Source organism: Hypanus sabinus, chromosome 4 (genome assembly GCF_030144855.1).
Source record: "Hypanus sabinus isolate sHypSab1 chromosome 4, sHypSab1.hap1, whole genome shotgun sequence".
NCBI classification, from domain to species: Eukaryota; Metazoa; Chordata; class Chondrichthyes; order Myliobatiformes; family Dasyatidae; genus Hypanus; species Hypanus sabinus.
In genome coordinates this window covers 30,936,039-30,959,438 of record NC_082709.1, presented here as the reverse complement: position 1 = coordinate 30,959,438, position 23,400 = coordinate 30,936,039, and the positions used below count along the sequence as shown (strand labels likewise).

At 40.6% G+C, this 23,400-nt stretch overlaps 1 protein-coding gene across 3 annotated transcripts in view; it reads left to right on the top strand.

Annotated features, from left to right (window-relative positions):
- Positions 1–23,400, top strand: part of sestd1 (SEC14 and spectrin domains 1) — a 119,555-nt gene that overhangs the window by 52,001 nt on the left and 44,154 nt on the right. For all 3 annotated transcript variants that reach the window (XM_059966775.1, XM_059966776.1, XM_059966777.1), the window contains exon 7: positions 7,108–7,221. In XM_059966775.1, the coding sequence (XP_059822758.1) occupies positions 7,108–7,221 (114 nt within the window). The remainder of the gene's footprint in view (positions 1–7,107; positions 7,222–23,400) is intronic.

The window sequence follows — 23,400 nt, the reverse complement described above, 5'->3', positions numbered from 1 at the left end:
AAAGTATTAATCCTTATTTAACCTGCAAAAGGGAAAATCTGCAGATGCTGGAAATCAGAGCACCATACAGAAATGCTGGAGGAACTCGGCAGGCCAGGCTGCATGTTTTCGGCCACAACTGTCCTGCCAACTGTACATTTTGTGTGTTAGCCTGCAAAAGTTTGTGATGTTTTGATGTACTTTTTCATCATTCTCTAAAATTTCAAGAATACTGTCTTGAAAACTTGACATTCATGGGATCATTTCAATGAATCTTCACTGCACTCCTTCAAAGGCAAGAGCATCCTTTTTTGGGTAAGGGTTCCTTATTCATCTCATTATGTACCTTGGAGTTGAAACAGTTCATTTTCAACTGTTTATGAATGTTTCTTTAAAAGGGTTAACTTCAAGAAGAGTATAAGATGTAGGACCAAAATTAGGTCATTTGGCCCACTGAGTCTGTATCACCATTTCATCATGGCTAATCTATTTTTCCTCGCAGCCTCCATCTCCTGCTCCCCCCCCCCCCCCCACCATATCCCTTCATGCCCTGACCAACCAAGAATCTTATCAACCCCTGCCTTAAACATACATAAAGACTTGACCTCCACAGCTACCTATGGCAATGAGTATCACAGATACACCACTTTCTGGTGATAGAAATTCCTCCTCATATCAGTTCTAAAAGGATGCCCTTTGAAGCTGTGTTCTCTGGTCTTAGACAAACCCACCATAGGAAACATCCTTTCTACATCCAATCTATCAAGGCCTTTTCACCATTCAATGGGCTTAAAGTAGGTCATCCCTTATTCTTCTGAATTGTATTGAATACAGGCCCAGAGCCATCAAAAATTCTTCATATGACAAGCAATTCAATCCTGGAATCATTTTTTGTGAACCTCCTTTGAACCCTCTCCAGTTTCAGCACATCCTTTCTAAGGTAATGGGCGCACACCTGCTCATCATACTCCATTAAAGGCCTCACCAGTGCTTTATAAAATCTCAACATTACATCTTTGCTTTTATATTCTAGTCCTCTTGAAATGAATGCTAACATTCCATTTGCTTCCTCACCACAGGCTCAACCTGCAAATTAACCTTTAGGAGATCCTACATAAAATTCCTTTGTGCCTCAGATTTTTGTATTTTCTCTCTATTTAGAAAATAGTTAACCGTTTCGTTTCTTGTACCAAAGTACATGGCCATACACATCCTGACACTGTGTTACATTTGCCAGTTCTTTGCTCATTCTCCTAATCTATCCAAGTCCTTCTAAAGCCTCTCTGTTTCGTAAAGCTAACTGCCCTTCCACCTATCTTTGTATTGTCTATGCTACATGCTTGTGTGAGAATGCTGCTTTTGGACTATAGTTCAACATTGAATACCATAATTCCCTCCAGGCTCATCAAGAAGCCTTCACCCTGTCTAGTGTAGCTGGATCCTGGATTTCCTGTCAGATCACCAGCAGGTGGTAAGAGAGGGCTCCCTCACCTCTACCCCCCTGACCCTCAACACAGGTGCCCCTCAGAGCTGTATCCTAAGCCCCCTCCTTTACTGTCATGACTGTGTTGCCACCCACAGCTGCAATCTCCTAATTAAATTTGTTGATGACACTATATTGACTGACCAATCTCAAATAATGAGACCTACAGAGAAGAAGTCATCACCCTGACACAGTGGTGTCAAGAAAACAACCTCTTCCTCAGTGTCACTAAAACAAAGATGCTAGTTGTAGACTACAGGAGGAATGGAGATGGGCTAACCCCTATTGACATCAATGAATCTGGGGTTGAGGGGGTGAACAGGCATACATGTCACCAAGGATCTCACATGGTCTGTCCATAGCAACTGTGGTGAAAAAGACACAACAGCTCCTCTTTCACCTCAGACAGTTGAAGAAGCTTGGTATGGGCCCCAAATCCTTTCTACAGGGGCATAATTGAGAGCATCCTGACTGGCTGTATCACTGCCTGGTATGGGAACTGTACTTACCTCAATCACAGGACTCTGCAGAGAGTGGTGCGGACAGCCCAGCACATTTTTAGATGTAAACTTCCCACTATTCTTGACTTTTACAAAGACAGGTGTGTGAAAATGGCTCAAAGGATCATTAGGGACCCAAATCACTCTGACCACAAATGTTCCAGCTGCTACCATCTGGGAAATGGTACTGCAGCATAAAAGCCGGGACCAGCAAGCTATTGCTTCTTCCAGCAAGCTATCAGACTGATAATTCATGCTGGTACAGTTGCTATTGACTGTCCTGTTGTACATACTATTTATTATAAATTACACATTGCACATTTGGATGGAGATGTAACAAAAAGATTTTTACTCCTCGTATATGAAGGATGTAAGAAATAAGTCAATTCAATTCTGTTGAACAAAGCCAACGATTCCAGCATCCAAATCATTGACATATAACGTAACAAGAATCGGTCCCAACACAGACCCTGTGGAACACCACTATTCACTGGCAGCCAATCAGAAAAAGCTCCCTTTATTTCCACTCTTTGCTTCCTGCCAATCAGGCACTGCTTTATGGCCGAAGGGTCTTGGTCTGAAGCATTGACATCGCTTCTTCTCCCTAGAGATGCTGCCTAGCCTACTGTGTTCTACCAGCATTTTGTGTGTGTTGTTGTTTGAATTTCCAGCGTCGGCAGATTTCCTCATGTTTACTGCTTTATGTATGTTAGTTTCTTTCCTATAATACCATGGGTTTGTAGCCTGTTAAGCAGCTTCGTGTCACACCTTGTCAAAGGCCTCGGAAAATCCAAGTACACAACATCAACTGATTCTCCTTTGTTTATCCTGCTTGTTAGTTCTTCAAAGAATTCCAAGAGAATTATCAGACAAGGTTTTTCCTTGAGGAAACCATGCTGACTGCGGCTTATTTTATCTTGTGCCTCCAAGTGCCCCATAACCATATCCTTAACAATCGACTCTGAGCAACATCTACCCAACCACTGAAATCAGACTAACAGACCTATAGTTTCCTTTATTCTGACTGTCTCCTTCCTTGAAGAGTGGAGTGACATTTGCAATTTTCCAGTCTTCAGAAACTATTCCAGAATCTAGTGACTTTTGAAAGATCATTGCTAATGCCTCCATGATCTCTTTAGCCACCTCTTTCAGAATCCTGGTGTGTACACCATGTGGTCCAGGTGATTTACCTACCTTCTCTGCTTTCTCTCAAGTTATGGTAACTTCACACATCTCATGCCCCCGACACCTGGAACTTCCATTATACTACAAGTATCTTCCTCAGTGATGCAAAATACTTATTCAGTTCCTCATTTCTTTGACCCTCATTGATACCTTTCCAGCATCATTTTCCGGTGGTCTGATATCCACTTTTGCCTCTCTTTTATACTTCATGTTTCTGAAGAAACATTTGTTCTCTTCAATATTATTGGCTACCTTACTTTCATATTCCATCCTTACCTTAATAACTTTTTTTATTTGCCTTCCATTGGTATTTAAATGTTTTTTAATTCCCTAACTTCCCACTAATTTTTGCTCTTATTTTATGTGTCCTTTCTTTGGCTTTATTGTTGGCTTTGACTTTCCTTGTAGTCACGGTTGTGTCAGCTTGCCTTAGGATAGTTCTTCCTCTTTGGGATGTATATATCCTGTGCTTTCCAAATTGCTTCCAGAAACTCCAGCCATTGCTGTACTGTCGTCATCCCTGCCAGTGTTCTTTTTCCAATTAATTTTGGCCAACTTTTCTCTCATGCTTCTGTAATTCCCTTTACTCCACTGTTCTACTGACACATCTGACTTTAACTCCTCCTTCTCAAATTTCAAGATGAATTTGATCATATTATGATTACTTCCCCTAAGGGTTCTTTTACCTAAAGCTTTCTAATCAAGGAAAGACTACACCAACTTGAGCATTCAACCTGTGTGCAAAATATGGCAAACTGCATATACAAAAATAAAGAAAAAATAATATTAAATAAATAAGCAATAATGATCAAGAACATGTAAGGAAGAGTTCTGAAAAGTGAGAATAGAGAATACTGGTTATGGGAACATTTCAATGTTGGGGCAAGTGAAGTTGAGTCAAGTTATCTCCTTTGGTTAAAGAGTCTGATAGTTGAGCACCTTTCACCTGATGACAGCTAGGACAAGAAAGCATGTCCTAGGTGGTGGGGATCCCCAATGGTGAACGCTGCTTTCCTGTGACAGCTTTTCATGTTGATATGCTCAATAGTGGGGAGGGCTTTTCCCATGATGGACTGGGCCGTATGCACTACATTTTGTAGGATTTTCCATTGAAGGGTATTGGTGTTTCCTTACCAAGTTATTATGCTATACACTCTGCGTAGCCAGATTCTGCTCCAACTCCATCTACAAGGTTGCAGATGATACCACCGTAGTGGGCTGTATCTCAAATAATGAAGAGGTGGTGAACAGCAAGGAGATATAGAGGTCAGTAACATGATGTTCAGAGTAATTTTATTAGCAAAGTACATGTGTCACAATATACTACCCTGAGATTTATTTCTTGAGAGCATACTCAATTTATCTATAGAATAATAACCATAACAGAATCTAATCCTCTGAGGATTGGCTTGTGTACCTCTGGTTTCCTTCTTCCAAGGTCAATGATTTGGCTGCTCAGTCTTGCTGATTGAGTAAAAGCTTGTTGTTATGACACCACTCAGCCAGATTTTCAATCTGCCTCTTATACACTGATTCTTCACCACCTTTGATTCTGCCCACGGTGGTGGTGTCATCAACAAACTTGGATATGGCATTGGAGCTGTGCTTAGCCACACAGTTATAAGTGAAAAGCGAATAGAGCAGGGGGATAAGCACACAGCCTTTTTGTGCTCTTGTGCTTATAGAAATTGTGGAGGAGATGTTTCCAATCCAAACTGACTGGTGTCTGCAAGTGAGGAAATCAAGTATCCAGTTATACAAAGAGGTATTCAGGCCAAGATCTAGGAGCTTATTGATTAGGTTTGAGGGGATGGTGGTATTGAATGTTGTGCTGGAGCTGATAAAGAGCATCCTGATGTATGCATCTTTGCTGTCCAGATGTTCCAGGGCTAATTGAAGAGCCAGTGAGATGGCAGTTACTGTGGACTTGTTACTGTGGTAAGCAAGCTGGAGTGAGTGGATCTTAGTCACTTCTCAGGCAGGTGATAGGTTTCATCGCCAACCTAAGTACTACTTGATGATGGCCATTGACGCAGGACACCACACTCATCTTGGGCACTGCTATAATTGAAGCCTGCTTGAAACAGATTGGTACCACAGTCTGCTGATGTGAGAGGTTAAAGATCTCTGGGTGAACACTGCACCCAGTTGAACATTTAGTTCTTTAGTCTTTAGTACTTTGCCAGGTACCCTGTCTGGGCCAGTTGCTTTTCATGGGTTCACCCTCCTGAAGGGTCCTTCAAGACTGAATTCACAGGATCATTGGGGGCTGTGGAAGTTTGTGATGGTTCCTCCATGTTTTGACAGTCAAAGCGAGCATTGAGCTAATCTGGAAGCAAAGCAGCTGGTATCATCTATGTCGATTGATTTAGCTTTATAAGAGGTGATAGTGTTCAAGCCCTGCCACAACTGTTGAGTATCTTTCATTAATTTTGATCTTTGCTAGATTTTTGGTGGGGTTTTTTTCCAAGCAATTTCAACATCATCTTCATCAGACAATTCTGAAGGAGGAAAAGAAATCCAGCCCCTTTATAGTCATTACAGGTCTTAACTTTGAGGGCGATAACATTGCAAATTTCTAGATCTGATTTTCCCCCATTTTTTTCAAGTTGATTTGTTTGCTTCCGAATTTGCAGCATCTTTTATTGCTATATAGTTCTGTGAGTGTTTGCATTGACAGTGGGTTGTCATTGTGCTCAGATTCTTTTGCGGCAAAAGCTAATGTACTATTTAACTTTCTAATTGTTTGCTGAACCTGTATATTTATTTTCAGTGAATTGCGCACAAGGACACCCAAGTCTCTTTCTGCACCAGCACCTTGCAGTCTCTAACCACATAGGAAATGCACTATATATATTTTTGACTTAAATGATTCATCCTCTATGGTTTACTGCTAATTTAGTTTATCTGCTTTATACGTAGATATAATGCCCCATGATTATCTTTACTCTTACTGCATCCCTCTCTAGGTTTTTGACATCGCCTTTGTATTTACAACTCGTACCAAGTTTACGTATGCAACGCTGGAAGAACTCAGCAGATCAGGCAGCATCCGTGAGAAAAGAGTAGCCAACGTCTCGGACCGAGACCCTTCATCAAGAAACCTTCCTGATGAAGGGTCTCAGCCCGAAACATTGGCTATTCTTTTCTCACGGATGCTGCTGACCTGCTGAGTTCTTCCAGCATTGTGTACGTATTCTTTGATCCACAGCATCTGCAGTTATATTTTTGTCTTTCGTACCAAGTTTTCTGCCTGTTGCTTTTTGTAGATGATCTTTGAATGTAAGAATCGTTCTCTCTATTGTTATTATCCCTTTTTTTTTTAAATCAAGCATACCGCAGCTCCTTTTCCATATTGCCATATTGTGTTTATGTTAACTAGCCTGGAATATATCATGGCCAGCCTTAGTTGCTTTGCAGCCAGACTTCTGTACTTCAGTAACATTGTCAGCCAGCACAATAGGTGGCAGTGATAAGGCTGAACATTTATTTATTAATTAGTGTGTGAGTACCATGGGACCTAGCATTTCTTAATTGACACCAAACAATATTATTTTTTTGATATACTGTATGTGTTTGTAGAGTACTTCAGGTTGTATGTTTTTTTTGTATGTTTGAAGTTGAAACTCATTCCTGGAAGAAATAAAATTACAGATTTTTGAACCTTATGGGAATCAAAGATGAGTGCTGTTGTTACCAATGATGGAGATTGCTATTCTAGAATTTATAGTCTAATTTGAGTAAGTCTGTTTCAATCAGATGATGGAAACACAAATTCATGTAGAATTTTTATATCTTTGTAACTCAGCTTCAGCATTGTGAAGAGAATGGTTGAGACTCCACAGTCGTGCACATGGAATTCAATGTAAAGATGTGTATGAGTTTTGAAATAAAAATTCTGCTGTGTATTTTTTATTATGGAGAGTTAAGTGTCTTGTTTTCTCAATTTATTTTCAACAGGTAATTTTGGTATCTGCCAACAAGCTTACACGCTACATAGAACCATGTCAATTGACAGAAGAATTTGGAGGTTCACTTCTGTACGACCACATAGACTGGCTCAACAAAAGATTGGTTAGTACTATGAAGTTGTAGCTGTTGTAAAATCAGCATACAGAATGTTAATTTATTATATACGAGTGATCAGCTAATTGTAACTTTACTGATTATTTTAAATCATGTCTTGACTGGACTTTACTAAATAGTGCATAGTAGGAGCTGATGTATATCAGATATCTAAGGCAATAGTGGACTAAATGGGGAATTTAAATTTGTAGGAGCAAAATTAGTCCATTCAGCCATGTTCTGTTTTTCAATTATAGCTGCTTCTTTTTTTCAACCCCATTACCCCAGCTTTTCCTTGTAACCTTTAACCCCCCCCCCCTTACCAATAGGAACCCAACATTCTTTGCACAAAATAGTGATTTGGGTTCCACAGCTCTCTAACTGAAGAAATACCTCTTCATCTCAGTTTTAATTCAGAGGTTATGTTTAGATTCTCCTTCTAATGGAAAGGTGCTCTCTGCATTCACTTTATCTAGGCCTTTCAGTATCTGATAGACTTCAGTGAAACCCCCTGCTCAATCTTCTGAATTTCCATTGCATTCAGGCTCAGAGACATCAAACCCTCATCGTATGTAAAGCCTTTCATTTCTGGTGTTACTCTTGTGAACCTCCCCTAGGGCCAGTGCAGAATTCCAGATCTGGTCTGACCAATGCCAGCTTGCTTTTGCATTCTTTTCCACTGACTTGGCTAGTAAGTTAACCTTGAGGGAATTCTGAACTAAAGCTCCCAAGTCCTTTTAGACCTCAGATTTTTAAATCCTCTCTCCATTTCAAAAAAAAACTTTATTCTTCCTATCAAAATGCATAAATTGAAACTAGTCTGCCTTTTTTTCTTCTGCCAAAGAACATGACCATACACCTCCCTTCACTGTATTCCATCTGCCATTTCTTTGCCCACTTTCCCAACCTGTTTAAGTCCTGTAGACTGCCTGCCTCCACAACAGCACCTGTTCCTCCAGCTTTCTTCAAAGTGTCTACAATCTTGGTTACAATTCTAGCAGTTCCTTACAGATCATTAATATTAAAGTGAAAAGTTGTCCCAACACTGACCACTGCAAGGCTCCATTAGTTCCCTTCAACCATCCTGAAAAGGCCCACTCTTTGACTTCTGCCAATCAGCCAATTTTCAATCTGTCCTTGTGCCTTGTCTTGATTACCATGGGCTCTTGTTTGGTAGTCTTGTGTGTGGTACTTTGTCAAAAACCTTCTGAAAGTTTGAGTAAATAACATCCACCAACTCTCCTTTGTTAAACCTGCAATATTTTCTCCAAAAGACTTCTAACAGATTTTTGAGGCAAGATCTCCCTTTCACGAAGCCATGCTCTCTTCATCCTATTTTAGCCTATATTTACAAGTGCTTAATCCTTAAGACATAGAAGAATTAGGCCATTCAGCCCATCAAATCTGGTTTGATCATGACTGATTCATCTTCCCTCTTAACCCCATTCTCCTACCTTCTCCCAATAATTTTTGATGCTTTTGCTAGTCAAGATCCTAACAACCTCCATCTGAACATTTTCCTCTATATATGTTGCTTGACCTGCTGACTTTATCCAGCATTTTGTGCGTGTTGCTCAAGATTTCCAGCATCTCTCATGTTTCTCGAATCTTCTTTTATTGTCTAGATTACCTTCATCTTCTCCTGCCTTACAGCTTCTTTTAGTGTACTTTTCTGACTTTCAAAAGCTTCTCAATCCTTTTGCTTCTCTCTGGTCTTTGCCATATTGTATGCCTTCTCTTTTGTTCTTATGCCTTACTGACCACCTTTGCCAGCTATGGCTGCCTTGTTGTCCCTTTAGTGTGTTTCTTTTTCCTTGGAATGAAATTCTGTGAAATAACTCCCAGAAATTCTTTCCATTGCTGCTCCACTGTTTTCTATGCTCGGGACCCCTTCCAGTCAACTCTGTCCAGCTTCTTCCTTATGCCCGTAGTTGCCTCTGCTTAACACTAATATTGTTACATTAGATTTCAGCTTCACTCTCTCAAACTGCAGTGTGAATTCCATCACATTTTGGTCACTGCCTCTGAAAGGTTCTTTCATCTCAAGCTCTTTGAACAAATCTGCCTGATTGTATAATGTCAAAACCAGAATTAGCTATACTGCAAGCTGCTTTAAAAATCCATCTTCTAGGCATTTCACAAATTCCTTTACTTGTGGTCTACTACTAACCTCATCTTCCCTACTTGGATGTTGAAGTTCCCCATGCTAACTCTAGCATTGTCTTTGTTAAGTGCCTTTTCTACCTCCTGCTATATTTTGTACTCCACACCTTAACTGCTGTCCCGAGATCTATGCACAGCTCCCATTAGGTTCTTTTTACTTTTGCAGTTCCTCATGTCTACTAACAAAGATTCTGCATGTCTCTCCTTGTTATCAATTTAATTTCATTTTCACTGAGAGTCACTTAGAATTAAAATAAAAAGCTCTAATGAAAACTACTGGGAAATTCAGTTTTATTGCAAGCCAGATCTTGACCTTTAAAATCCAGTCGAAAATTTTAAGAGCCTGCGTGAAGAGAATTTAAATGATTGAGTGTGTCTATACTGGATATAATTAGAATGTAAATATACTCTGAACTTGAGTCTAAATAGTAACATCTAAAATCTCTCAGAAACCTGAATCTAAGACAGGATTAATAATCACCTGAGGTGAGGTTAAACTGGTTGTGGTCGTTAGTGTTATGTTTACACCTTTTTTTGAATAAGGTAGTAACATGATTATGTTCTCCCACACAACCTAAATATCCAAAGAATTTTAAAGATTACAGTCAATGCACCCCAATTTCTGCTGTCCCGCAAGATCCCAAGATGCTTTCCGTCTCATCCAGGAGAATTTCTTACTCCAGCTAACCTTTTTAATACCTCAGTGCTATAAATTTTTAACACATCCAATGTTTGAACTATCTCCTTCCTTGCTACTGTTTGTAAATACCCTTTTTCCTCATTCATGCAAATACAGTATGTTTTCATACATTATGTTATGCAATTTTTATACAAATGTTATACAAATTCATACAGAATGTTTTTCTGTCCTCAGCATCCATGTGCATCTTCCTGTTTTTGGCCTTAATGAGTTTTAATTCTCTATGCCACTCCCCCACCTCTTTTACCTTCCTCTCTGTTCTTTTTATGTTGTGTGCTTCAATACTGTTGTATACCACTTCAACTCACCCTCTTCAATTCTGTCACTTTATTAAAATTCTGTCAGTTTGGTTCTGTTAAGAGTAAATTGTACTTAACCAAAGCGATAGTACAAAAGGTTTAGATGGGGCAGAATTTGTTAGTTGGAGAAGCCATACTGGTTCTAGTACTAGGCAAAGTAGCTGGTCAAGGGACAGATCTCTTAGTGAGCATTTCAGAGACAGTGACCACAACTCCCAGATCTTTAGCATGGCATTGGACAGGATAGAAGCAGACAGTATGGGAAAATAATTGGGGAGGACAAATTATGAACTTGGGAGCATAAGTTGGAAACAGATGTACTCTGGGAAATGTAGGGGTTGTGTAGGGAGCACATGCATGAGTTTCTGGATAGATTTGTCCCATTGAGACAGGAACAGGACGGTAAGATAAAGGAACTGTGTTTGTCAAGAGGAAGACGGAAGCATACTTGATGTTTCGGAAGCAAGGTTCAGACAGGGCTCTTAAAAGTTATAAACTAACCTTATGAAGGGATTTAGGAGAGCTAAAAGGAGACACGTAAAGGCTGTAGGATTAAGGAAAACCCCAAGACATTCTGCACAGGCATGAAAAATAGAAAGACAACTAGAGTGAGAATAGGGATAAAAGAGGAAATGTGTGCCTGGAGACTGAAAACATAGGGGAGGTGCTTAATAAATACTTTGCTTTAGGTATTCACCAGTGAAAGGGACCTTGATTGTGAGGACAATGTAGAACAGGCTAATATGCTGGAACACATCGACATAAAAAAAAGGCTGTGCTTGAACTTTTGAAAAACATTAGGATGGTTAAATCCACAATTCAGACAGTATATACTCCTGGTTACTAACGAGAGCGATTGGTGAACCTTTGTCAATGATCTTTTTGCCCTCGCTGACTGCAGGAATAATAGGGGATCTCCCAATGGCTGCACATTTTAATTCCACTTCCCATTCCCATTCTGATATGTCAATCCATTGCCCCTCTACTGTCACGATGAAGCCACACTCGGGTTGAAGGAACAACCCCTTATATTCCATATGGGTAGTCTCCAACCTGATGGCATGAACATCGATTGCTCAAACTTCTGGTAATGCCCCCGCCCCCCCCCCCCCCCACCATTCTCCAACCCCTTTTTCCCTTTCTCACCTTATCTCCTTGCCTGCCCATTGCCTCCCTCTGGTGCTCCTCCCCATTTCTTTCTTCCATGGCCCTCTGTCTTCTCCTATTAGATACCCCCTTCTCCAACCCTGCATCTCTTTCACCAATCAACTTCTCAGCTCTTTACTTCCATCTCTTCCCTTCCCAGTTTCATTTTTTACTTTGTGTTTCTCTCTCCCCTTCCCCCACCTTTTAAATCTATTTTTCATCTTTTTTTCTCCTGTCCTGCCAAAGGGTTTTAGCCCAAAACGTCGACTGTACTTTTTTCTATAGATGCTGCCTGGCCTGCTGAGTTCCTTCAGCATTTTGTGAGTGTTGCCTACGTTCCATTCCTGTACCTAAGAAAGTGCCACTAACTTCTCTCATATTAAGCATTTCCACCCTGAGAAAATTACTGGTAGCTATCCATTCTATCTATGCCTCTTATGATCTTGTACACCTCCATCCTTCACCCAAAAGAGAAAAGCTCTCACTCACTCACTCACTCACTCACTCCGTTGGAGATAGCGGAAATTTCTCAAGTCCTGCTGAAGGGTCTTGGCCTGAAATGTCGACTGTACTTTTTTTCCACAGAAGCTGCCTGGCCTGCTGAGTTTCTTCAGCATTTGTGTGTGTTGCTTGGATTTCCAGCATTTTCAGATCTCCTCTTGTTTGGGAGTAGAACTTGGTATGGTCTTCTGCCCATCTACTTCAAGTTTCAATGTGTGGTGCATTCAGAGAATATCTTCTGTTTGCTACTGTTATAATGTGTGAATATTTAAGTTACTGTCACTTTCCTGTCAGCTTGAACTAGTCTGGCCATTCTTCTCTGACCTATCTCATTAACGGAGATTTTGTCCACAGTCCACAGAGCTGCTGCTCACTGGGTATTTTTTTAGTTTTTCACACCATGCTCTGTTAGCTCTGGTGACTGTTGTGAATGAAAATCACAAAAGATCAGTTTCTAAGATACTCAAACCAACAATCATTCCACAGCCAAAGTTACTTAGATTACACTTATCCCCCAATCTGATGTTTGGTTTGAACAACAACTGAACCTCTTGACCACGTCTGCATACTTTTATGCATTGACTTGTTGCGATTTGATTGGCTGATTAGATAGTTGCATTAATGAGCAGGTGCTTAAAAGGAAGTGGTCACCAAGTGTAATTGTAGGGTGATTGAGGAATGTATAGGGGATATTAGAGGCAAGTCTTTTTCACAGGCAAGAGTGGTAAAGGGGGTTACATTAGGGAGATTTAAGAGACTCTTAAGGATAGGCATAAGGATGATAAAAGGCTATGTGGGAGGAAAGTGTTAGACTGAACTTGGAGTAGGTTAACAGGTCAGCTGAAAGTATTGTTCTGTGTTGTTTCTCCTACCCTTTTACTATTTTTATGCCTTGTCTTTTTATTCACACTCTTTGCTGTTCTCATTTTAGTTTTCACTGCTACTCTGATTCTAGCCAATGACCAGCTTAAGTTAATTTTGATTAAGCACACTATAATTGTGTACAGTTTAAAGCAACCATTAACACTCTTTCTGACACTTGTAATTGGAAATGATCATGTTCAATAAATATTCATACCATAGGTATTAACTATTGATGTGCAATTTTGATGAAAATGCAGCTTTTTTGTGTGGGGATAAGGCAATTAATGGTAAATTTTGTCAGCAACAATAAACTTTATTAAGCTGAAAATTTGACCCGTTCTCACTAGAGTGTCATTCAGTGGATCAAGGCTCCCCCAGATCTATCTGTATGCCTGATGATATCTGCACTGATCTGTGCAGGTCTGTACATCTGATGATGGATGTCTGCACTTTCTGGTCTCAGAAAGAAATGAAAACAAAACTGCTCTTGAATGTTCATCTTTTCCACCTAATGGTATATCTCTGTTAACTTTTCTGTTTGGTTAACATTTCAGTCATGCCCTAATGATATCTTTAATGTGAGTCTAAGTATTTAAAAGGATTTGCTGATTTCAGGAAGGTGGTTTGTCAGGATGCCAGAAGCAGGTTGCCCAGTAATTCTAATTACCAACCCACTAAGGTACAACTCTTCTTTTTTTGTATCTTAATTGAGTTGCTTAATACGAAGTTCAAAGTAAATTTAGTATATATCACCATTTACTACCCTGAGATTCACAGTATTCACAGTAAATAAAAAGAAACAATGGATCAATGAAAAGTGACACGTGACAGAGATGGACAAACTGTGCAAATACAAAAATGAAATATAATAAAAATAATATAGTCAATAAATATCGAGAACATGAGTTGTAGAGTTCTTAAAAGTGAGCCCATAAACTGTGGAATCTGTTCAGTGTTGGGGTAAGTGAGGTTATCCCCTCTGGTTCAAAAGCCCTCTGGCTGAGGGGTAATAACTGTTCCTGAACCTGCTGGTGTGGGAATTGAAGCTGCTATGCCTTCTTCCTGATGGCAACAGTGAGAAGAGAGCATGGCCTGTATAGTGGAGATCTCTGATGATGGATGCTGCTTTCATTCAGCAGCACTTCGTGTAGATATGCTCAATGGTGGAGCAGGCTTTACCTGGAATGGATTGGGCTGTATCCATTACTTCTTGTAACTTTTCCATTCCAGGGCATTAGTGTTTCCAGTGATGCAACCAGTCAGTATTCTCTCCACTGTGCATCTATAGAAGTTGGTCAAAACTTTGGGTGACATGCTGAATCTCCGTAGACTTGTAAGGAAGCAGAGGCACTGCTGTGCCTTCTCTGTAATGGCAGTTACATGTTGGACCTTATTCTCTGAAATAATAATGCTGAGGAATTAAAATTTGGTGACTCTCTTCACTTCTGATGCCTTGATGAGGACTGCCTCATGGACCTCTGGTTTCTTCCTCCCGTGGTCAGTAATCAGCTCTTTGGTCTGGCTGACAATGAATGAGAGTTTGTTGTTGGAGCACCACTCAACCAGATTCTCAATCTCCCTCCTATAAGCTGATTTGTCACCCCATTTGATTCAGCCCACAACAGTGGTGTCGTCAGGAAACTTCAATCAGGTGTTGGAGTTGCATTTGGCCTCAGAATCATAAAGCAAGTAGACCAAAGGACTAAGCACACAGCCTTATGGTGCACCTGTGCTGATGGAGATTGTGTAGGAGATATTGCCAATCCAGACTGACTGAGGTCTGCAAGTGTGGAAATTGAGGATCCAGCTGCAGAAGGAGGCATTACCGCCTAGGTCTTGAAGCTTATTGATTAGTTTTAAGGGAATGATAATTTTGAATGCAGAGCTGAATCAATGAAGAGAACCCTGATGTACATGTACATCTTTCATGTCCGGATGTTCTAGAGCTGAGTGGAGAGCCAGTGAAATGGCATTTGATACAGACCTGTTGTGATGGTAGATTGTCAATGGTGGGAATTTTGTTCAACTGTATTTCAATTCAGCATGGTTGCAGGTAACTTGAAGTGCTAGTTTTGTCTTTTATATAATTTTATGATACTACAGCTGAAGCCCACAGTCAGAAAGAGAATTAATCTGCTGGTAAAATTTGGTACTTTGTTTCCTTACATTACATATTATATATTACGTACAGTGCAGGAACAGGCCATCTAGCTCAGTGTTGTGCCAAACCCAGCTAAAAGGCAAATCAAAAACACCCCAACACTAATCCCACTTACCTACCCAATGTCCAAATCTTTCCATCTTAATTACATTCAGGTGCCTATCCAAACATTTCTTAAAAGCCTCTAATCTAGTTGCCTCTACCACCATAACAGGCAGTGCATTCCAGGTATCCACCACTCTCTTGAGTAAAAAGTTATGCTTCATGTCATCCTTGAACCTCCCCCTCTCACTGTCAATGCACGCTCGCTAGTATTAGACATTTCAACCCTGGGAAACAGATACTCTCTATCCATTCTATCTGTGTCTCATAGTCTCAATCAATGTTTCTTGCCATCGCCCCTCTTAGGCACAATATACTTTCTGGCGCTCCCATATAGTGTAAAAAGAAAAACATGTCTACCATATGCTAACATAAGAAAGATGATTCTGCTTAAATTTTTATTTGTCTTTAAACCTGGCTTAATAAGTGCCTGTGCACTATACAACAGCTTCGATACCGATGAACCTTGATGGTTTTTAGCAAGAGTTGAAATATCTGGTTCAAGTTGTGACCTCAAAAACCTCAAGTCCCCATGTATAGCAATGTCCAAGCGCTTTCTGTTTTTTGTGAGTATGTGGTTTTCTGCACTGAAGCCTCTTTCAACAAGGTAGGAGGATGGAAATGGATTGAAGGGCAATTTGGCTCTTCTCCAAAGACCTGGATGACAGTGTAGCCACATATCACAAAAGCCAAGATTTTTGAAAGTCATTTTTGTTTTTACATAATTCTGAATTTCGATCATTTCTTCTTGCAAACTCTCTTCCTGTTCTTCCACCTTGCAAAGAAATGGGTTGATTACCCAGTCCATAATTTCCAGATCATTGAAATCCTTGAATTGATTCTGAAAATCCTTCAGTGACTGCAGGTGTAAACAGTACTCTTGCAAATCACTGTCTCTGAAAGAGTGTTCCATACTTTCCATGCAGGGTAACTGTGAGAGCTTTCTTCTCCCAGTGTTTTGCTTGTATATTTACAATTTTCTGATAAAAGTGGACACTGCACTTCTTGCCTGGATTAAATTGAAAATCTCACCCTGCCGTTTCATATTTAGAATGTTCATTTTGTCATACAGATCTGCTAGGTATGCCACATCTCTACAGAGAAGTACAGTCTTGTTTCCCAAGCTCTTGTTGGCTTTGAGCAAAAATTCAACCACAATGTCAAAAAGATCAAAGAAACGTTTAAAGCAGCAGCCTTTTGATAGCCATTGCACTTCAGTGTTTTAGAAGCAAGCGCTCAACCTCTTCTTCATTATCTTGGCATAACTGGCAAAATATTCTGCTGTTTAATGGATGAACTCTAATTTTGTTGAAAGCAGATATTTTGCTTGAAAAAATTTGATGGCTGCGATTTTTCCTGCAAGATGCTTACGATGAATTACACTGTGGATTGCAAACAGACTTGGAATTTCTTTTTTCATAAATGCTACTAAACCAGCCTGGCAACCTGTCATATATGGTGTGCCATCTGTCGCACAAGAAATCATGTTCCTAATCGGAATAATTTTATCCTCAATATCCAGATTGATTCTCTGATATTTGTTTTTTGACTTTTTACAAAAGAGAATCTCTTCATAAAGCTTTCCATTTTTGATATTGCCGTTAGCAATGCCTTGTTATCTCGCACAGTTGACTTATCCAGTTGTATCCCAAATTCTGTTTTTTTTGTAGTTCTGTGCATAGTTGATACTCAATGTCGTCACTCATTTCATCAATATGATGAGCTACAGAGTTATTACTCCAAGGAATTGATTTTAATATACTGGTATCCATTTTGAGAACCTGGTGAGCAACAGGCATTATTAATCTTACACCAATTGTATGAGATTTTCCACACTTTGCTATCATTTTGGAACTGTTATAAGAAGCAATGAGGCCACTATTATTAAGGTAATTTGTAGCTTTCTTGGCACATGATTTGAGTGTTCAGTGCTTTTCAAATACTACTTTCGTGTTCGGGTACTGAGTAATACCATAAGTAGCCTTTTCAAGGTATCTTTTTACTGAAGTGTTCATGCAATCTTGATGATTTCATGGCTTCATTAGACAGTACAGCATTTCCAAATAAGACACATGGGGCATCACTGATCTTATTGAATTTTTTGAAGAGGTTACGAGGAAAGTTGACGAGGGTAAAGCAGTGGATGTTTTCTATATGGACTTCAGTAAGGCCTTTGACAAGGTTCCGCATGGAAGGTTAGTTAGGAAGGTTCAATCATTAGGTATTAATATTGAAGTAGTAAAATGGATTCAACACTGGCTGGATGGGAGATGCCAGAGAGTCGTGGTGGATAACTGTTTGTCAGGTTGGAGGCCAATGATTAGTGGTGTGCCTCAGGGGTCCTTATTGGGTCCAATGTTGTTTGTCATATACATTAATGATCTGGATGATGGGGTGGTAAATTGGATTAGTAAGTGTGCAGATGATACTAAGATAGGTGGCATTGTGGATAATGAAGTAAGTTTTCAAAGCTTGCAGAGAGATTTAGGCCGGTTAGAAGAGTGGACTGAACGATGGCAGATGGAGTTTAATGCTGATAAGTGTGAGGTGCTACATTTTGGTAGGAATAATCCAAATAGGACATACATGGTAAATGGTAGAGCATTGAAGAATGCAGTAGAACAGAGTGATCTAGGAATAATGGTGCATAGTTCCATGAAAGTGGAATCTCATGTGGATAGGGTGGTGAAGAAAGATTTTTGTATGCTGGCCTTTATAAATCAGAGCATTGAGTATAGGAGTTGGGATGTAATGTTAAAGTACAAGGCATTGGTAAGGCCGAATTTGGAGTATTATGTACAGTTCTGGTCACCGAATTATAGGAAAGATATCAACAAAATAGAGAGAGTACTGTTACGTATCCCGTAACTGGATAACTTACCAGCAAAGATAGAGAGGTCTGTTGAAGTCTGATGTCACTATTTTCAAACGTTTTTATTTATAAAGGGGCACAAAAGTAAGGTTAATGCAAACATTCAGATAATGCACATCACCAATACGCAATCTAAAGCCCGGGTATAGTCATAATCGTCATTAATCTCGGCTGTTGTCTAGGGGATATTTTTGTCCGTTGGAAATCTAAAGAGTCATTCAGAAGTCTTTCGAGGAATCGCTGGGTTTCACGTGTCTTAGAGGGATCGGTGAGAACGAAAAGAAGACTTGCCCGTGTCTTTATGACCACTCCGTTAAAATCAGGGGAGCGTTGGTTTCCCCGTTGTTAGTTCGAAGTCCTTCTCGGTAGTATCAGCCACCCGCTCCCCAGGCAAAGGGGTTAGGAGCACACGTGGCGTTGAGTGGCTTCCAGCTCTCCCGGGAGCATTGAGCGAGGAAGTTCCTCTGGTGCATCGCTAGGGTACTGCCTCCTGCAGTCCGCTTTTATCGTTACGTGCAGAGTTGTAGCTGTCCATCAAAGTAGGGGGATGCAATCTCCACCCCCTCATGGTCCGAGGGTGTTCAGGTTCATGGTAGTTGTCATGTAGCCGGGACTTGCACGTGACCAGGTGCCTCTAAGAACAAATGGTCAAAACCATTGCATTGTCTCTCACTTCCGAGTCCCGAATTAATAGCGATCTTGCGATTCTCCGGAAGGAGGGGGCTGCTCCCGCTCCTTCGGTCCCTCAGAGCTGTGGTACCTTCATAACAGTACAGAGAAGATTTACCAGAATGTTACCTGGGTTTCAGTGCCTCTGTTACAGGGAAAGGCTGAACAGGTTAGGTCTTTATTCTTTGGAGTGTAGAAGGTTGAGGGTGGACTTGATAGAGGTATTTAAAATTATGAGGGGGATAGATCAAGTTGACGTGGATAGGCTTTTTCCATTGAGATTCAAACAGGAAGACATGATTTGAGAGTTAGGGGGCAAAAGTTTAAGGGTAACACGAGGGAGAATTACTGTGTGGAATGAGCTTCCAGTAGAAGTGGTAGAGGTAGGTTCGGTATTGTCATTTAAAGCAAAATTAGATAAGTATATGGACAGGAAAAGAATGGAGGGTTATGGGCCGAGTGTGGGCCAGTGGGACTAAGTGAGAGTAAGCGTTCGGCACGGACCAGAAGGGCCAAGATGGCCTATTTCCATGCCGTAATTGTTATCTGGTTATATGATGGGAGTAGAATAAAACAGTACTCTGGGTATGTAACATCGTACTGAGCACTTTCTTCAGTTTCTGTTTCTCAGCAGGATTATAATTCAAGGCTTCACCGCCTTCAAACTCAGAGATCAAGCCATGTGTATTTATCCAAAGGGCTAAATTAAAATATAAAATGATCAAAACTAGAAATACCTTTCAGATGTTAACACTGGCAGTGTTGACATGGTGGGACAGGTCACACGTCTCAAGTTAGGGTGCCACTTATTGCCTACCCCACCCCACCCCACCCCCAAGAATCTTGAACACTCCCCCTCTCCTCAATAGCTTCTATTTTCCTTAAAACCTCTTGGGGCACATAACTGCCCCTGTTGGGAATCACTGCTTTATTAGATCTTCCCTCAACCTCTGACACACCAGAGAAAACAGCTCATGTTTATCCAGCCTCCCATGATAGCATATGCCCTCCAAACCAGGCAGCGTCCTGGTAAACCTCTTTTGCAATCTCTCCAAAGCCTCAACATTTTTCCTATAGTGGGGCGACCACGACTATATGCAGTACTTCAGATGTGGCCTAACCAGAGTTTTATAAAGTTGAAACATAACCTCTTAACTTTTGAACAAAGACTCAACTAATAAATGCAAGCATTCCATAAGCCTTCTTAATCACCTTATTTGCCTATGTAGCCACTTTCAAGGAGCATGTAAATCTTCTCTGAGCCCAAAACTGCACACAGTACTCCAAGTGTGGTCTCACGAGTACCTTATAGAGCCTCAACATCACAACCCTGCTCTTGTATTCTATACCTCTAGAAATGAATGCCAACATTGCATTCGCCTTCTTCACAACCAACCTGGAGGTTAACCTTTAGGGTATCCTGCACAAGGATTCCCAAGTCCCTTTGCATCTCTAAATTTTGAATTTTCTCCCCATCTAAATAATAGTCTGCCCATTTATTTCTTCCACTAAAGTGCATGACCATACACTTTCCAACATTGTATTTCATTTGCCACTCCTTTGCCCATTCCTCTAAACTATTTAAGTCTCTCTGCAGGCTCTCTGTTTCCTCAACACTACCCGTTCCTCCATCTATCTTTGTAACATCAGTAAATTTAGCTACAAATCCATTAATACCATAGTCCAAATCATTGACATACATTATAAAAAGCAGTGGTCCCAACACTGACCCCTGTGGAACTCCGCTGGTAACCAGCAGCCAGCCAGAATAGGATCCCTTTATTCCCACTCTCTGTTTACTGCTGACCAGCCAATGCTCCACCCATGCTAGTAACTTCCCTGTAATTCCATGGACTCTTACCTTGTTAAGCAGCCTCATGTGCAGCACCTTGTCAAAGGCCTTCTGAAAATTGAAATACATCACATCCATTGCATCTGTTTTATCTAACCTGCTTGTAATTTCCTCAAAAAATTGCAGTAGGTTAGTCGGGCATGATTTTCCTTTCAGGAAGCCATGCTGGCTTTGGCCTATCTTGTTACGTGCATCCAGGTACTCCATAATCTCATCCCTAACAATCGTTTCCAACAACTTCCCAACCACTAATGTCAGGTTAACAGGTCTATAGTTTGCTTTCTGTACTTCCCACCCTTCTTAAATAGCAGAGTAACATTTGCACTTTTCCAGTCATCCGGTACAATGCCAGAATCCATCAATTCTTGAAAGATCATTGTTAGTACCTCCGCAATATCTCCAGCTACTTCCTTCAGAACCTGAGGGTACATTCCATCAGGTCCAGGAGATTTATCCACCCTCAGACCATTAAGCTTCCTGAGCTTCCTCAGTTGTAATTTTCACATCACATACTTCACTTCCCTGACACTCTTGAATGCATTGTATATTACAGATGTCTTTCATTACAATATCTATAGTGTCATTTTCTATTGGTCCTGTATCTACCCTCAACTCTCTTTTACCTATACATTCGGCCCTCCTTATCTGAGGGGTATTGGTTCCGGGATCCCCTGCGAATACCAAAAAATGCGGATGCTCAAGTCCCTTATATAAAATGGCGTAGTATTTGCATATAATCTATGCACATCCTCCTGTATACTTTAAATCATCTCTAGATTACTTATAATACCTAAACAATATAAATGCTATGTAAATAGTTGTTATACTGTAATATTTAGGGAATAATGACAAAAAAAGTCTGTACATGTTCAGAACAGATGCAACCATCGTAGCTCTTCTGGGAACGCTGAAGCCTCCTCGGCATCAGCCGATCCCGATTCTCCCGCGATCTTTAAGTTCTTGAGGCTGTAGCGCTTTACATAGCTAGCCAGCCATCCCTTACTAGTTTTAAACTCCTTCCTCTCACTCACAACAAACTGGACATGAGGCAAACAATGCTCAAACAACGAGTAATACTTTTAATCATCTCTAGATTACAGTACTTATAATACCTAATACAATGGAAGTTGCTATACAAATATTTGTTACTGTATTGTTTATGGTGTAAGGACACTTTGGAGGAGGCTCAATAATACTAAAGTCAGGATCTGTGGAGGTTGAAGGCTGATGGCCACTTTGGCAAGCGACATGCCACTTTTCAAAAGATCTAAGATATTTACTTTCTCAGCGAGAAATAGCACTTTTCTTAGCCTTTGAGGAATTCCTTTAACCATTGCAGGTTTGCAATTGATGCCCTGGCAGGAAAGACAGTGGATCTGCAGTGGCAGATATTCTTGGGCATAATACAAAAGATGCAAAAGCAGTTCACTCCAATGAGAAGGAAGGATTCAAAGAGGGGGAAGGGGCCACAGTGGTTGACAAAGGAAGTCAGAGATTGTATAGCATTAAAGAAAAAGAAGTATGACAGGGCTAAGATGAGTGGGAATACAGATGATTGGGAAAGTTTTAAGGAACAGCACTTAACTAAAAAAGCAATACGGAGAGAAAAAATCAGGTATGAGCTCAGTCTAGCCAGGAATATAAAAGGGGATAGCAAAAGTTTTTTTAGCTATGTGAAGAGAAAGAAAATAGTTAAGAACAATGTTGGCCCCTTGAAGAATGAATTGGGAGAAGTTGTTATGGGAAACAGGGAAATGGCAACAGAATTTAATGCGTATTTTAGATCTGTCTTCACCAGGGAGGACACAAGCAATCTCCCAGATGTATGGATGGGCCAGGGTCATAAGATATCAGAGGAATTGAGACAGATTGACATTAGGAAAGAAACTGTGATGAGTAGACTGGTAGGACTGAAGGCTAATAAATCCCCGGGTCCAGATGGTCTGCATCCGAGAGTTCTAAAAGAGGTGGCTCAGGAAATTGCGGATGCATTGGTAATCATTTTCCAATGTTCCTTAGATTCAGGATCAGTTCCTGAAGACTGGAGAGAGGCTAATGTTATCCCACTTTTCAAGAAGGGAGGAAAGGAGAAAACGGAGAACTATCGCCCTGTTAGCCTAACGTCAGTCGTGGGGAAGATGCTTGAGTCCATTATTAAGGACGAAATAGTGGCACATCTTGATGGCAGTAATAGGATTAGGCCGAGCCAGCATGGATTTACCAAGGGCAAATCATGCTTGACTAATCTGTTGGAGTTTTTTGAGGGTGTAACAAGGATGTTAGACGAGGGTAAGCCAGTGGATGTTGTGTACCTAGATTTTCAGAAGGCATTCGATAAGGTGCCACATAGGAGATTGGTGAGTAAAATCAGAGCTCATGGCATTGGGGGCAGGGTTTCAACATGGATAGAAAACTGGTTGGCAGATAGAAAGCAAAGGGTAGCAGTGAATGGGTGTTTCTCGGACTGGCTGGAGGTGACTAGTGGGGTACCACTAGTATTGGGACCACAGCTCTTTACGATTTATGTCAACGATTTAGATGAGGGCATTGAAAACTATATCAGCAAGTTTGCTGATGATACTAAACTGGGTGGCAGTGTGACATGCGAAGAGGACGTTAGGAGAATACAGGGAGACTTGGATAGGCTGGGTGAGTGGGCAGATACTTGGCAGATGTCATTCAATGTGAATAAATGTGAACTTATCCACTTTGGAAGCAGGAACAAGAGGGCAGAGTATTGTCTGAACGGTGTAGAGTTAGGTAAGGGAGAAATGCAAAGAGACCTAGGAGTCCTAGTTCACCAGTCAATGAAGGTGAATGAGCAAGTGCAACAGGCAGTGAAGAGGGCAAATGGAATGT